This window comes from Sesamum indicum, linkage group LG12 (assembly GCF_026168435.1).
Source record: "Sesamum indicum cultivar Baizhima isolate 11 linkage group LG12, ASM2616843v1, whole genome shotgun sequence".
NCBI classification, from domain to species: domain Eukaryota; kingdom Viridiplantae; phylum Streptophyta; class Magnoliopsida; order Lamiales; family Pedaliaceae; genus Sesamum; species Sesamum indicum.
Window position 1 is genome coordinate 2,072,725 of NC_142668.1, and position 16,398 is coordinate 2,089,122.

At 36.9% G+C, this 16,398-nt stretch overlaps 2 protein-coding genes across 2 annotated transcripts; both read right to left on the reverse strand.

Moving 5' to 3' along the window:
* Positions 1-325: 325 nt before the first annotated feature.
* Positions 326-3,803, reverse strand: LOC105178753 (uncharacterized). Its single transcript, XM_011102291.3, has 8 exons — positions 3,212-3,803; positions 2,879-2,969; positions 2,651-2,796; positions 2,273-2,516; positions 2,089-2,193; positions 1,803-1,985; positions 1,202-1,406; positions 326-999 (listed from the first exon to the last, which is right to left on the reverse strand). The coding sequence occupies exons 1-8, from the start codon at positions 3,667-3,669 to the stop codon at positions 497-499; spliced, it is 1,935 nt and encodes a 644-aa protein (XP_011100593.1). The 5' UTR covers positions 3,670-3,803; the 3' UTR covers positions 326-496.
* Positions 3,804-11,443: 7,640 nt separating this feature from the next.
* LOC148784617 (uncharacterized) lies at positions 11,444-12,346 on the reverse strand. Its single transcript, XM_088876224.1, has 2 exons — positions 11,902-12,346; positions 11,444-11,763 (listed from the first exon to the last, which is right to left on the reverse strand). Exons 1-2 carry the CDS (start codon positions 12,344-12,346, stop codon positions 11,444-11,446), a joined length of 765 nt encoding a protein of 254 aa, XP_088732350.1.
* Between the last annotated feature and the right edge of the window lie 4,052 nt (positions 12,347-16,398).

Consider the following 16,398-nt stretch of genomic DNA (forward strand, 5'->3'; position numbering starts at 1 on the left):
TTGTGACCAGGTTTTAGAACAGTGAGCTTTCACAAAAAGAGAAGTCGTGCCAAATCTTTATAGCAGTTCGAAAAGCCGTTTTAAATTGTAACAGTCAAGTTTTCATAACGGCTTTATGAATACGACTGTGTAAGAACGGATTTTATAACTATTTTGCCGTTCCAAACATACAAATTCTTCTGGCAAAAAATGTGGCCTTAGCAAATATTCCATTCGAAAGTTGCTATAAAGAGCGTGCATATTTCAAAAAAAAAAGTTGCAAATTCCCCATTTTCTTTTGTAGTGTTGTTGTAGTTTGTTTCTTTAACCAATAAATAAAACCAAATTATAGGAGAATAAACAATTTCTTTATCAATTATAACTTCGTTCATATCACACTGAAAACAGTTCGAGAAAATAACATTTCCCAAACTTGACTTGCTAATTATGACATTATTTCAGTAGCTCATAAAATAATACAACCTAGTAACATCCCCTGCTGATCCATAGAAACCGATTAGGTCTCTATCTCCATTGATCCATTAACGGGCTTTGTGGTGAGTCCAAAGCCGAAAGGAAAAAGTGGATCATAGTGCTTATCCCCAACATTCATAGGAAGCTGATCCACAGTCCTGAACCAGGTTCTTGGCAATTTTCCAGTAAATCCATAGTCCCCAAACAGCACGTCAGCTACTCCCTCTCCTTCAGATCCCGGTAGCCATGCAGCCACCAGGGCGTCCAACATCGGAAGATACGGCTCAACCACTAGCGGCCGTCCTGAAATCAACACCACAACACACTTAACTTTGCTGCAGACGTTTATCATTGTACTCAATCCAGGTTCGGGGATCGTGAGATTCAAATTGTCGCCAGCGGATTCAGCGTAGGTGGGCTCTCCCACCACCACAACAGCATATGAATATTTGCTGGCCTTCAATGACATAACGTCCGGATTTTCGCTATAGACAATATCTGTACTGGGATCCACTGTTGCTGAGATTGCATTCAGTATTGTTGTTCCTGAGCATATATATATAGGAAAACATATTCTAAGGACCAATTCAATAAATTAAAAAATGCAAAATTACGTGCATGCATCAACAGCTTTATATAATAACTCTATAAATATAATAGTGCAAGTTTGGCTTAAACTTAATTTAAGTAAGAATTTTAATGGATTATATATAACTTTGGACATATAAATACACAAACATATATATACCGGTTGTGAGGTTGTGTCCATTTTGTCCTTGCCAAGTAATAGTCCAAGCACCACATTGTAGTCCAAGATTGTTGGCATGTGTTCCTGCAACTAAGATTTTGGAGGTCTTTTTGGGAAGTGGAATTAAAGGTTTCTTGGCATCTTTTCCATTCTTTAAGAGCACAAGTGATTTTCTTACAGCCTCTCTTGCCAAATGTCTGTGAGCCTGTTCAAATTGGCAGGACATTACAAGCAAAGAAATTAAAGTGAGTCAATGCACAAGTATGTATATATATTAGGGTAAATTGCAATCTACCTACTTATGTTATGAAAAATAGGTAAATATCCCTCTTATAAATAATAAAATAACAATTTACCCCCTTATATTTTTACAAATATATAACAATTTGCCTCCCTATATTTTTAAAATTGAAGCAATTTAACTCCTTAGACAGGGAGGTAAATTGCTTAATTTTTTAAAATACAGGAAGATAAAAATTGTTATTTGTTTTTTATAGAGGGTAATTTACTTATTTTTAAAATTATAAGAGGGTAAATTGCATTAAATCCGTATATATTGTGATGAATTGAGGAGGTAAGTGGAATATATATACTAGCTAACCTGAGTTCTAATTTCACCAACCAAGCTATAATCAGATAAAGGGTTTTCAAAAAGGCCCAAAGTGATTTTGACTCTCAAAATCCTTTTAACTGCATCGTCGATCCGATTAATTGGAATTAACTTGTTCTTCACATGGGAAGTTATAATCTTTACATATTCTGTAATATTTGGTGGCACCATCACCTGCATAACAAAAAAGAAATTATAATATGTGATATTAGTTTAAATTAAAAGTCTTAGAACCCAAGTTAATTAGTCTTTTAGACCTATATATATATATACTAACCATGTCAATGCCAGCATTAATTGCTCTAAGAAGTGAGGTAGAATAATTGGAACCCGAAGGGTAAGTTATTCTATCCACGCCTTGCCAATCTGATATGACAAATCCCTGAAAAATTAAAGAAAAAAATGAAATTAATAATCTACGAAACTAAATTAATTATAAATAAATATTAGATAGTACATACTTTGAATTTGAGAGTGTTTTTGAGGAAATGGGTGACGAGAGTCTTGTTTGCATGCATCTTCTGTCCGTTCCAACTTGAATAAGAAACCATAATAGTGGAGACACCTTTGATGATGGAATGGAAGTATCCAGGCATATGAATACTCAGCAATCCATGCCAATCTGTTACTGTATTGTTCTCATTTATCCCTTTTGCTGTGCCTCCATCGCCAACAAAGTGTTTTGCACAAGCAGCTACATTATTCCTATATATATACGTTTCAACAAAATAAGAATAATAATAAATTAAAAGAAATGAATAATCACATTAATTTGTGTATGTATATATGCATATAACAATATTTAAAAGACATGCAAGAAATTTAAAAAAAAAACTTACTTTCCAGCTATGTAGGGAACACCTTTTGGTGAATTGGGAGGAATTTCTCCTTGTAGACCATAAATTATGTCTGTCATTTGTTCAACAATTTTGTGGTCTTCGCTGTAACTTTCATAGCATCTACCCCATCTTGGATCTCTACACACCTAAATATACATATATATATATAACATAATTTAATTATATAAAGTATCAAGATATTCATATATTTATAATACATATATATACCGCAATGCATGGTGCAAAGACGTAAGGAATGCCTGTAGCCCTGGTTTCGATGGCTGTCACAGCTCCAATTCTCTTCACAAGCTCTGGATCTCTGCAACATATCAATCCAACAATGTTCTATATTACAAAGAAAAACTAGAGAGAGAGAAAAGAGGAATAACTGATTGATATAACTCAAGACTAGTTTTATTTCATATGTGTCGATAGTTATCTATGAGTCAAAGTCCTTTTTCTTATTTTTTTTTAAAGATTTAATTAAATATTATTAATATTTTTATAATAATTATTATATATATAATAAAGGAAAGATATATATATATATATATATGTGACCTGGTTGCCCCGAGGCCGACATTGTGAGGGAAAACAGTTGCCCTGTAAAGATTGTTATGCCCATGCACAGAATCAGTCGCATAAAGCATAGGTATCCCCAGCCTGTGGGACAACGACCATTTCTGGTAGCCGTTCACCATGTCCACCCACTGCTCCGCCGTGGCACGGTGGTTGCCCCCCGGCGGGCTGTCGGGGGCAGTGATGAGACTGCCTATCGAGTATTCCCTCAGGATCTTGGGGTCTGCCTCCGCCTGCAGCCTATTGATTTGGGCCATCTGCGCGATTTTCTCTTCCAGCGTCATCTGCTTCATCAGGATCTTTATCCGCAAGTTCATCGGCAGTTTCGGGTCCTTGTACCGTGTGTCGATCACCTCTGCCACCGCGGATACCACCACCAGCAGCAGCAGGGCCAGTCCCAGGACTGGGACAGACATTATGAATCTAGACTTGAATGTCATTGACGATCAGTTCTGAGGAAAATGTGATCAGCATGTGAGTACGAGGTTATAAGACAACATGTAATTAATATTTGTCTCTCTCTCTCTCTCTCTTCTCCTCTCTCTAATTCTTTATTTTTATTTTTATTTTTTGATAGGTCTCTCTAGATCTATATATACTTGTAGGTAGTAGAGTACAATGAAACGTGCATGCTAAAATTAATGTGGTTCACATCTGTTTATTGGGAAATTCTAGTACGAATCGAGCTCGATCGGACCTGAACTAATTATATGGCAAGCGCAATACATTTATCGTATGATTGGTGAACGATGTATGAAAAGTAACCAATCATATACCTAGTGTATCCACACTTACTTTGTAATTGATTTGATTCAGTTAAAATTGATACAAACAACAATTTTCCTTATTTATAAGCAATAAGAATTTTCCCAATTTATAAGCAACATAGAAAACAATGTGAAATGAAAGTTGAAACATACGAGCAAAGAATTAAAACGTGTATATAGTATAGTGATGAGGTTTTTATACGTATAACACGAAATCCAACACTAATTTACAAAAGAAGTATTCAGTGGAAGCAATATCGAAATGTATATATATATATATATATATTTCCGTTCATGGATCAAAGAAAGATTGTTGAACAACTCTAATTTTGATGTGTATGTTTTGAGGAAACTAAAGAAGAGAAGTAGTAATTATGGTGGTCTACAATTAAGAAAAACATTAAACGACCTTATGAGTTAGCAGCAGATGAGAGAGATAGAATTGGGAAAGGAGATGAGATTGAGTTGAAAGCTGAATGGAGACGCCACCTATTTATAGTTGTGGGGAACACCCCCTCCTTTCCATTCATGCTCAAATTTGACGTCTTTTTTTTTTTTTTTTAATTTATTATCTTTTTCTAGGGCTTAGGGTTGACCAGATAATTAGAATAATTAATTACACGACTCAGTCCCTTGAAAGTACACAAATATACACCCCTATCTTAAGGGGTATTAACTAATGAAATATACCTCAGAGGATGTTTGAATAAAATTTTGTCCTTAAATAGAGGAAGTATTTATATTCTCAAAAGATGTCTTTTAATTAATTTTGCAAATACTATCAATAGTTATAAAAATATTTAATGCTAAAATTAAAGTCGAGCTAATTAACAAATAAAACTTTCGTTGCTAATTTACATTATTTAATGTATATTTAAATAATTTGTTGCTAAATTTATTAAAAAGTAAATTTCTTATTCTAAATAATATAAATTGGCAACAATAGTTTTACTTGCTAATTAGTTCAATATTATATTTTTTGTTGCTATTAAGGATTTTCATGTAGTGGGGTATATAGAAGATATTTATGCAATTAGATGTAATTGTGTGTCAATATAGTTTATCCTAAGTTTTATGCAGATTAATAAAAGGTTGTGTTAAGTTTATTGTTTAAGGATAATTAAACAAGAATCCGAAAATGAATAAATCTTATAGTCTTGAAATAGGAATTATTTGCTTGAAGCTACACTCTCCCTAATTAATTAAAATAATAATATGATACTATTAATTCTGAATTACTATATGCATTCCTAATTAATTAGGGAAATAATATAACTACGAAATAAGATAAAAATGTATTTTTTCTAATTTTTATATAGAAACTTGAAATCTTTTCAAATTAGACCTTTTATTATGGGTAGATGGGGATCTAATTAAGGCTTTTTTCTTAGAATTTTTAATTATTCATGTTGCGACGTTATACAATAAATTAATAAAAGATTAAACAGTTTGACTTTATACTAAAATAAGTGCAGATCTACCTGTAATGAAATAAATTAAAGTTATTTGTTTTCGTAATTTCAATAAATATAAAACTAATAAAAAAAATTGGAAAAGACTTTGCTATATATATACAAAAGTTTGGTTTGTCATTTATTGATTCTGAGCAAATCGAATAGGACTACATGTGGCCAATTGCGTCACTACTTTTTACAGATCAAAGGATATTTTTCAATTAAGTTAATCCAAATTAAGGACTGTACGTACAAGAGATCTAACTATAAGTTTTTATATTTTATTAAATTATAAACTTTATTTTACAAATAATAATTAGCTTTTCAAAATTTTGTATAACATAAGACTTACGCAGCTTATAAGACGCTCATAATAATAATTTCATAATTAATGTATATAGTCAAAATTTTATAAATATATAAATCTTTAGAATAAGTATACTAGAAACTCAATGAACTTATAAGCTGATCTTCTAATAATTTTATCAAACACTTTAAATTATATTATAAATCTTTAGATATCTTAGAAAGTTATTTAAAATACTTCTTAATAGTTCCGTCGACATATATAAACTTTTTTAATTTACATAAAATTATTTGTAAAATTAACAATTATAAAACCAGTATCAACAAACGGTACAAAATGTCAACTACAGAATAAATCTATCTGCGCCTAATTACCGTGTGAATGATCAAAACAAGTCAACATATATATATATATATAGGAGCTTTCCGTTTACTCTTTTGATTAATGGTTTGTTGATTTATAAATACGATATTGTCTGTAATGGACAATTAATTTAGTGAAGAACCATTAAACTTTTATAACAACTTTGTATTTTAAAATCATTTTAAAAAAAAAAAAAAACTTGTTGTTTTATTTATATATATATATATAGATATATGTAAGAATATTATAGAACAGCGATAAGTTTTGAATGGTGAGAGGGTTGCATTGCCAGAACTCAAAAGAATTGCATCTTATTAGCTTAGTTTCAATACATTTTTGTCTCATTGTTTACCAAATTTTAAAGAATAATCTCATAATTAACTTACAAACTATCTCATTTTCAGTCCTGATCCTTTGAATTTTTTATTATGAAATTACTGGTCATCATATTTTTAAAATAGAGGAAAACGATCAATCACGTAATTTTTATGTCAATCTTTTAATAAAAATCTGTGCAATGACTAAAAGTGAAAACTTTTTGAAATTATTGAATTGTTTTTTAAAACTTCATAAGCAATGAGAGTAAAAATATACGAAGTTTAATTTATGAGACGAAAAAAAATCATTTTTTCAAGTAGTTTTATACACAAGTTGGCGGGAGACGGGTCAGGGCGGGCGGCCCCTACTAAACCAATTTATATAACAACGGCGGCAACTGGACGCAGTAGTGGGATCGGGCCAAGTAGATTGACCCGATTGCTATGCGGATCAAGCAACTAGAATTTTAAAAACAGTAATATTTGGGAGAAAAAAATATACATGTAAGACTAAATAATTTTCACGTGTTATCCAGTGATGATTCTACTTTTAATTTATTAAAATGAAATTAAAATTTAAGATAATAATAAAAAAAAGTAATTAAGACGTCGGTACGATGTCTAAATTTAATTTAAGTAAATATTTTAATAGAGAAAAAGCAATTTAAAACTCTAGTGATATGATAAATGAGCAATAAAAATTCTATAAAAAATAAAATAATAAATTATCCCCGTGTTTTTTAAAAATAAAGTAAATTACACTCCTAAATGCATTACGAATATATTTTATTAGAAATCTCGAAAAAGCTAAATTTTATTCTTTTTCCACCATTATTTATTTTCCACTAATACTTTTTCCAATCTGCTTTTTGTCAATTATTCATCACTAGTATAAAAGTGCAATAACTTATATAAAATAATCACTTTTTAATACATTATCCTAATCCACTTTTAGATTTCGGCTATTTTTCAACTTTTACTATTTATGTTCATCACTCTTAAAAGTCCAAGTTTCTTGCGTACACGGTGCCACTCGAGTACGTACGTTCAATTTCGCGTCAAATATTGTTTGATATTAAACTTCATCTGACACTTCAAGTAACACTCTTTTCTTTCAATGTTTATCCCATTGATCAAATAATCTAACCACAAAAAAGAAAAGGAACAAAAGGAGATATTTTATCAGTTAATTGTCTTTTACTCTTTGAAGGAAATACGTGACATCTTTTACGGGTATACATTAGAAATGATTCTTTAAATTTATATTTAGAATTATTTTGATTTTTCATTTTCATTTTTCGACCTTATTATTTTTAAAATTCATACTTTATCTCATTCTAATTTCTCAGTCAACTTTCTAGCGAAAAAGTACAAGAATATGTAATGTGACTTGCATTAGCTATATCATTTCAGGGATAATGATTAATGTTTTCCTTAGGGATGATAAGGTAGCATGTCCATGTCCGTGACCAGATTATGTTAACCTTTTAGATGAGAGACTTCCGACAAAATTTGCAATGGGGATCTTATTTCTCGTCACAATGTAGCCGCAAATTATTTTAATTTGTTTTTTTTTTTGAGTTTTTCCTTTAAAATTTCTGGTTTTGCAATGAACTTTATAACTGTTTTTTGCGATATCTTATTGCCGTCCCAATTTTTTTTTTCCACCAAAAATTAATAACTTTAAGAAACGAGATTTGGATAAAAATTTTATGACGGGCCTTACTAGATGATAAGGATTTTATTAAAATTCTGAGGGCGCATAGGCGGTAGCTGTTCGCGTCGGGTCATGGTCATGATAATCGAGTCAGGTGGCCCAGATTCGACCCATATACCGCCCCGCATAGGTGGAGACACGAGAGGATGCATAGTCCAGGTGATGACACGCGTCAAGTAGTGGGACCCATGTATGTTCTATAAATACTCACGGCTATAGAGAAAAGCGGTATCTTCACTTCAATTGCACATTTAGATCGCCTATTTTTTCCTCGACCTCAAACTAACTTAAGCATCAGAGTGTCGTTGTCGGGACGACCCGACTAGCTTCACCGTCTTGTCTTATCTTCAGGTTTTATTAGATTCGGGGAGGTGATGTGGATAAGATCGTGGTCGTTGATCATGATCACACATAAACGAGCCGAATCACTAGATGTTGAGAATAGCAGCCGTTCATGATGGAACTACCAATCGCTGACTGCTAATCGAAGAAAATGTTCAATTTAGTGAAGAAAATTTTTATTCCATCGCAAATACAGGCCGAAAATTGGCATGGCATTTTTCTCTCGCAAAAACCATCGGAATTTGTGGATGATAGAACTATTTTGCACATTCTTCGGTTGGATTCTACGATGGTATTGCAACAAAAAATTAGTCACAAATGGGGATGGAATATGTCCATCGCAAGAAATCCATAGCAATAAAGTAATTGTTTTGTGGTAAAATTGCAAAATTAATCATGTAGATTTATAGAATGGTAAAATTAGTCTTGTAAGTATTGGATTGATAATTTTGGTCTTGCAAGTTTTAATCTAATGACAATCTTCGCCGTTCCAGTCAAAATTACCTAAAAAATTAGTTGGATAAATTAGGGTTTAGGGCTCTGGCTACAAATTGGTCTCAACTTAAGTACGGGGTGTCTTAGCGTTGTTGTTAATGTGGCGTGGAGCATGGTGTGGTGGGGAGTTGAGTCCATGGCAGAAGTTTGTGACAAGCAGGAGTCGCAAGGGGAAGGAGTTGGAGACAAACAAAGGATTCCTAAATACTCAAAAGTTGAAGAAAACTAAAATTAATTAGTGGAAAATGATCGCCGGACGATGGGCTTTCCAATGTGGGCTATCTGGGGGTGAGAGGATGCCTGATGGTGGAGAATTAACAGTGAAATTTTTTATTTGTGGGTGAATTGTAAGCTTTCATTCATCCAGTAATATTTATAGAGTCCTCCGGGCATACCCAGAGAGATACAAAATGACCCACACTAAAGTTTAAAGAGCAATTAAACCGTGCGGGAAATGTGTCAAGAGGAGGCTATAAACTGTGTTCATGGAAATAATAAGGCCCTCAGGATTGGGCTTTGCACCCTCAAATATGAATTCGTTACGATGCCTCCAAAGGGTGTAGACCGTGCATGACAAAGCTAGGTGTCGTGCTTTGTTGAGCCGATTTTCTCCTTCTTGAGCCATTTCACTGCACTGTGTAGGGTGGACATATGTTGGTTAATCCCAAGCCATACTCGGATATGTGACCAAACGTAGTTGCTGAACGGGCACTCAAAGAAAAGGTGTTTGGCCGATTCCTTGGTGTTGATACAAAGTGAGCATAAATCCTCTTCATGGAGAAACTCGAGTCTGTCCCTTGTAGCTAATCTGTTGCACAAGCCAAGCCACATAATGAACGAGTACTTCGGTGGGATGAAAGCTTTCCAGATAGATGCTTTCCAAGGCTGTCTCATAAGTTTCGGTCTGAAGTACTCATATGCTTTTGACGTTTGGAGGCCCTTAGTGGTAGCCCATCTCGTCATATGTTCAATTGCTGCTGCCGATGACCCAAAATCAGTGACTCTTGTTGCGGATATCAGCAAGCCGTTTAAGGAGTGGAGAATCCCCCTTTCTTCGGTTGTCAGTCCCAAATTGAGGCACCTCTAAGGTAGACACCGTTGACCCATTGCACCCACAACTTGTCTGCCTTGCGGTGGATGTTCCATAGAATGCGTGCAAGGAGCGCCACGTTCCAAGATTGGATGTGCCTAATACCGAGACAGCCTTCTTCCTTGGGATGGCATATTTCATCCCAAGCGACTGGTGCCCTCCTTGAGTTCCATAGGAAATTCCTACAGAGTTGGTGAATTTTCTCGATGACCACCGCTGGAAGAGGGAAAACTTGGAACCAAAAGCACTCCAAGCCCTGAATAACTGAACGGATGAGTTTCAGTCGGCCTGCATAAAATAATGACTTGGACTTCCACTTCGAAGTGCAGTTGGCTATTTGATCCACAAGCGGTGAGTAGATGTTGACTGAAAGTTTTTTTGCCGCTAATGGAATGCGAAGGTATCGGATTGGCATCTCACCTCTCGCAAACTCTATCCTAGTGAGAATTTCATCAAGTTCCTAATTTCGGACGCCTGGTGTAAAAATGCATGACTTGGAGGTATTGACGGAAAGGTCGGATGCGTCCCTAAAATCTTGCAGGTATTCCATCAAGATGTGAAAAGATGGAAGGTCTCCTCGAGAGAAAAGCATCAGGTCGTCGGCAAAGAGGAGGTGAGTGATTTTCAACTTTTCACATTTCGGGTGATAGTTGAAGTCTGAGCTGGAAGTCTTCCTCTTGACCATTCGGGAGAAGTATTCCATGCTAAGGAGGAAGAGGGCCGGCGACATCGGGTCTCCTTGCCTTAGGCCTTTCTTCCCCGGAAAGAACCCGTGGAGGGAACCATTCAAAGACACTGAAAAGGATGAGGTGCAGATGCACTCCATAATCCAAGCTATACACATCGGGGGAAAACCAAACCCGTGAAGTACTCGGGAGAGAAATGTCCACGAGACTGAGTCATATGCCTTGCAAAGGTCGATATTGATAGTACATCGAGTTGAAATCCCTTTCCTCGAGTACTGCCGCACCATTTTTTGCGCCAAGAAAATATTGTCGGTGATATTACGACCTCCAATAAACGCAGATTGGCAATGGTCGATTAGGTGCTCCAATGCGGTGCAAGCCGGTCCGAGATAATTTTCATGATGGCCTTGTAGATGACGTTGCAGCACGAAATCGGTCGGTAGTCAGCAACAGAATTGGAATGCTCTGATTTGAGCACGAGAGCAATGATGGTGTGGTTAAGTTGCCGTAGCATCCGTCCTCTCCTAATGAAATCCAAAACGGCCCTGCATATATGATCACCCACCACATTCCATGCTTTCTTGAAGAAGCATGAGGAATATCCATCGGGGCCGGGTGCCTTGTTGTCGTTAATATTGAAGATTGCGTCCTTGACCTCCAGTGCTGTGACTTCCCTTCAAAGTTCATCAGTAAGCTCAGGAGAGAGTTTGGGGCTGCAATCGAACACTCCGTCATCAACTGGGATGGTGTGAGACTCGGTGCCCAAGAATGATGTGTAGTAATCAACGAACTCTTGGGCAATCTCAACGGCAGCAGTAATAATGGTCCCGTCAGCTCTAGTGACTGCCTTGATGGAGTTTCTAGCAGCATTCCTTTTCACCATATCGTGGAAAAATTTGGTCTTTCGGTCCCCCTCTTTGAGGTAATGGATCTTGGCTTTCTGGTAGAAGAAGTGTCGTTTGACCTCGGCAAGGAAAACGGCCTTCCTCCTAAGATCTCCCAAAGATTCCCGAAGCGTTACATTTCCCGGATTGCTTTCAAGTTAGTTCTGAGCATCTTGCAGTGCAAGGTCAGTCTGTTTGGTCCTGGTGGAAATGTGGCTGTATTATTGTGTGTTGAAAGCTTTCAGTGCACCTTTGAGTGCTTTCAGTCTTTTGCAAAGACTGAATTGTGGCGTTCCCTCAACATTCAAGTTCCATCGTTGCTCCACAGTCGTTAATAAGTCCGGATGTTCTGCCCACATATTGAAAAAACGGAATGATTTTAGCTTAGTGGGAGTATGATCAAAGATAGTGACAATACCCGGGGAGTGGTCAGATAAGCATTCCGGTGGGTTGAAGTGGGCGCCGCAATGTAAACCGGCCTCAAGCCATTCGTTGTTGTAAAGGACCCGATCAAGTTTGTACCACACAGGGTTGCTTTCGTTGTTGGAATACCATGTGTAATAGCAATCCATTGTGGGGACGTCAAGCAGTCCAAGTGTTGCACAACAGTCCACGAAATCCTTGAGTTCATACCAAGTTGGGGCCACTCCAAGTTGCTTCTCCTCGGGAGATTTCACACAGTTGAAATCGCCCATAATGAGCTATGGAATGCTTATCATCTGTCCCAATTCTGTAAGCTTCTCCCACATACTCCTTCTATTGACAACGGAATATAGACAATAAGTAAACGAGATATAGAAGGAGAGTTGAGAAAACTTATTCGTGACACGGCAGTGGATAACTTGCGGTGAGATATCCTCCAGTTGAAGGTCGATAACTGCCAGGTTCCAAATCACAAGGATGCGTCCACCGACAATGGTGTCAAAGTTGTTGGCTTGGCACCATCCCGGAAATGATCGACTAAGAAATGTCTGAATCTTAGATGCTGTAAGCTTTATCTCCAAAATTCCCAAGAGGCAAAGCTAGTTATGCTTGATGAGGTGGGCAACCCCATTGTGTTTGAGGGGCCGATTGAAGCCCCTCACGTTCCAGAAGCCGATCTTCATGGGGATCGAGGGGGAGACTCCCCTCCTGTCTGCTTCATTGGTATACTGAACATCATTGCAGTCTCATTGGTCTTGATCCCCGGCATTATGTGTTGAGTGGTTATCGGGGAATCAGTCGATGAGCTATCGAAGTCTCTCGGTATGGTAGCCTCCCTATCTTGAAGTTTGAGCGAATGCGTTCCATTCGTGCTAACCGTCCCTTGTCCACCTTGATGGTCGGTGATATTGGTTGGTGACCCTCCACTGCCGGCTTGGCTGCTATATTTGTAAATTTGCCCTTCTTCCTCCTTGGATCGTAGTCCACTCAGTAGTCTGTGATTTATTTGCTTCTGTCTGCTTGACAGGTGCAGTAGCAGGGGCAGCTGCAGCAACCACGGCTGGTGGATGTGTGCCCTGGCATGTCTCCTGAAGGTGACCGAATCTGTTGCATTCAGTGCAAAATTTGGTGGTAAACTCGTAGACGACCGGTTGTTTTCGGGTTATGCCGTTTGGCATAACGAACTCCACTTGGTCGACAAATTTTTTGGAACCATCAACTTCTACCAGTATTCTGGCATACGATACCTTTTCCATTTTCATCATTAGGGAATCCATGGCAATGGGGTTGCCAATCCTAGAACCAATCATGCCGAGCGCATTAGGGTGCCAGCACTCGAGGGGAAGTGATGGGAGGGTGGCCCAAACCGGTATTAGGCTGATATCATCCTCTTTAAATTCGAAGCAATATAGCATGTGCTTAAGAAGTAGGGGACGTCTGTATATGAAGTAAGGTCCCCCGGACAAAATCTGCTTCCTATCCTCCTTACGGGCAAAATGGAAGATTAACCAACCGCTCTCGTGCTGTTGGAAACTGGATCCCCAAGTTTGGGACAGTGCACGAATCGCCTTTAGTCCTGGGAATTTTCCGGCAGTGTAGCCGACGAGGCAAAAACCCAATTTGCTTCGAACATCAAGCATGTCATTGGGCTCCAAGGTCAGAGGGCTATCGTCAACCGCAAATTTTCTGAGTTTCTTTTCTTCGGTGAGCCTGCGATTGGTGCTAAATAGCCCCACAAAATTGTCAGCGGCAATATCAATAGTTGGTTGTTTTCCTTCCGACCGGGAGGCAGTGGATGTTGGAGCATCATTCTTAGTGAAGGAGGGGGTACAATCCAAGGTAGAAATGAAATCACCAAATGTAGCCTTACCGGTAGTGGTGGCATTAGGTTGCTGGATAGCCGTTTCGCTAACTGGCTGTTGTAGGGTTTCAGCAGTTTTGGTGGGTCGGCTGCTGTCAATGACTGGCTGGAAAATTGGCCGGTAGTAACAATTTCAGCTTTCCTTTGCTTCTTGGTGTTAGCGTCAGTTTGGTACTCACCCGGCTGTCGGGCAGTAGCACCTGTTTTGACAGTTGCGGCTTTTGCCGACGGCTGATCGGAGTGTAGGCCGGCAGCAGGTTTCCGTAGCTTGTTGGTTTTGGCTATAGCAGGCAGAGGAACGGCTGCAGAAACTGATGCACAAACAGCTGCAGAAACTGCTGTAGAGTAATGGCAGCAGCAGGGCAGTTATGCAGCACTCAAATTTCAAAATTCAAACTCTCCTTCCTCCAGAAAATTCAAAACTCAGACCTTCCGACCACCGTATTAAGGCCTGAGATGATGGTGGAAGGTGCGCAGCGGTAGCAGATTATTGAAAATGCAGCAGCAGGGCACAGCTTTTGAGGATGAAATTCAAAAATTCAAAATTCAAAATTTAAATAATCTGACCAACTGAAATTCAGAGATGGAACCCTCCGTCTGATTATGGCCAGAGAAGTACTGGAAAGTGCACAGCGGTGCTGCAATCTGCAGGAAACTTGCGCCAGCAGCAGCAAAGAATCAGCAGTAGAAACAGTTTCTCCGGCAGGACAACAGGTCGTGGAGGCTTTTCAGCCTGCGAAAAGTCTTCAAAAGTCAAAATCGTTCGGTAGAAATAATAAGCAACAAAAGGAGAAGCGATTAATCGGTCCAGAATTTGCAGCAAGTTGAAGGAGATTCGTGAGAGAGCAAAACAAGGTTGAGGCACTCTAGAGAGAAAACTTTCTAGAGAGAGAAATACTCATGACCTCACTGAGAGCTCTTTCTTGATTCTACTGAGAGCTCTTTCTTTAACGGTGAAAATTTTGAAGTGATGGCAATGGGAAAATGCCATTGGTGAGATGGCTGAAGAGTTAATGAAAAAAGATGAAAGATGGTGCATTGCGGACGTTGGAGGTGAAACATTTGGTAGAGGTCCACTGCCTTGGGTAGAATAGTGGTCGATGAATCAACAGAGAAGACATTTACGGCAAAACATTGTTAAACACCTCAAATATTCCTCACTTGATTTATATATTTTATTCCCTTCCCCACTCCATGTCAGCATCCACGTAGGATGTTGACTATGTAAGTGAGTTCTAGTTAACAGCCGAAACTCTAAGTCTCAATTTGTCCAACTAAAATCTAATAATATTTGTCTGAAATAACTAAAAGTGTCACTAAATTAAAATTTATAGAACTAAAATTGTCAATCCAATACTTATAAAGCTAATTTTGCCATTCCTACAGGACCAATTTCGCAATAATGCCTTTTTTTTTATAGTGTAAACTTTTAGGATGAAAAGGTTTGAAAATGAAGGCGATGCACTAAAATAATTTTAAACACACATTTTAAGCAACCATTTCATGACATTTATGCTATCTTTCACCGTCTTCGTAATTAAATAATTTCCTCCTTTCTTCTTCTTCTACGTTTTCAATTTGGACCAATAGATTTCAAAGGTGTGAGTATTTCAAATCCCTTGTAAAAGATCTTTTGAATTAGTTTGGATAAATTCATAAACAAAGTATTTCAAATCATTCATTTTTGGGAAATAAATATTCCCCCTCAAATAAATTCTAAAAAATATTATAATTTATAATTCAAAAAGAGTTTTTTGGTCACTTCGTCACAAAAATTGAATAAAAATCTAATATAAATTGATAAAATGGATTTACTGTTAGATGAGCATTAAAATTAAAAAAATATTTATATTTTTTTAACTAATAAGAATAGTATTTATAATTGTGTCAAATTCTATAACAAGCGAGTATAATTTACCTTTCTTTTTTTTTTTTTAATATATTCATTTAAAATCATTTTCCTAAATTCTCCCCTCAAAATTAAATATCATCCCAAAAACCTGAACCCCGACCAAATCTGATTGGAATTACTTGTGAACATGTCATCGTACGTCTACCTCGGATTCGGATCCACCCAAGTTGGGGGCCAATAGAAGTTGAAAATTTTGGAGAGTATGAGGTCAAAAAGAGAAATGATTAATGTTTTCCAATATATATATATATTCAACATTCAACACTCCCATTGATTCCAACCATGAATACATATATATGTATATTTCTTGTTAATCCTTCTCGGTTTCCACAATTTCCACTAGTTAATGTTGCCACAAATCAATTCAAACGTGGCACAAATTGTTGTTCTTGGCTAGATACTTAGATTTTGTCCACTTTCCACCAAGCTTCCTTTAATTTCATATCAATCTATATAATTAATTACATCATACATTGTCTATTTTAATGATAATATTATATATATGTAATGATAAAATCATCCTTTTAGTCCCCTAAAATAGATTTATTTTG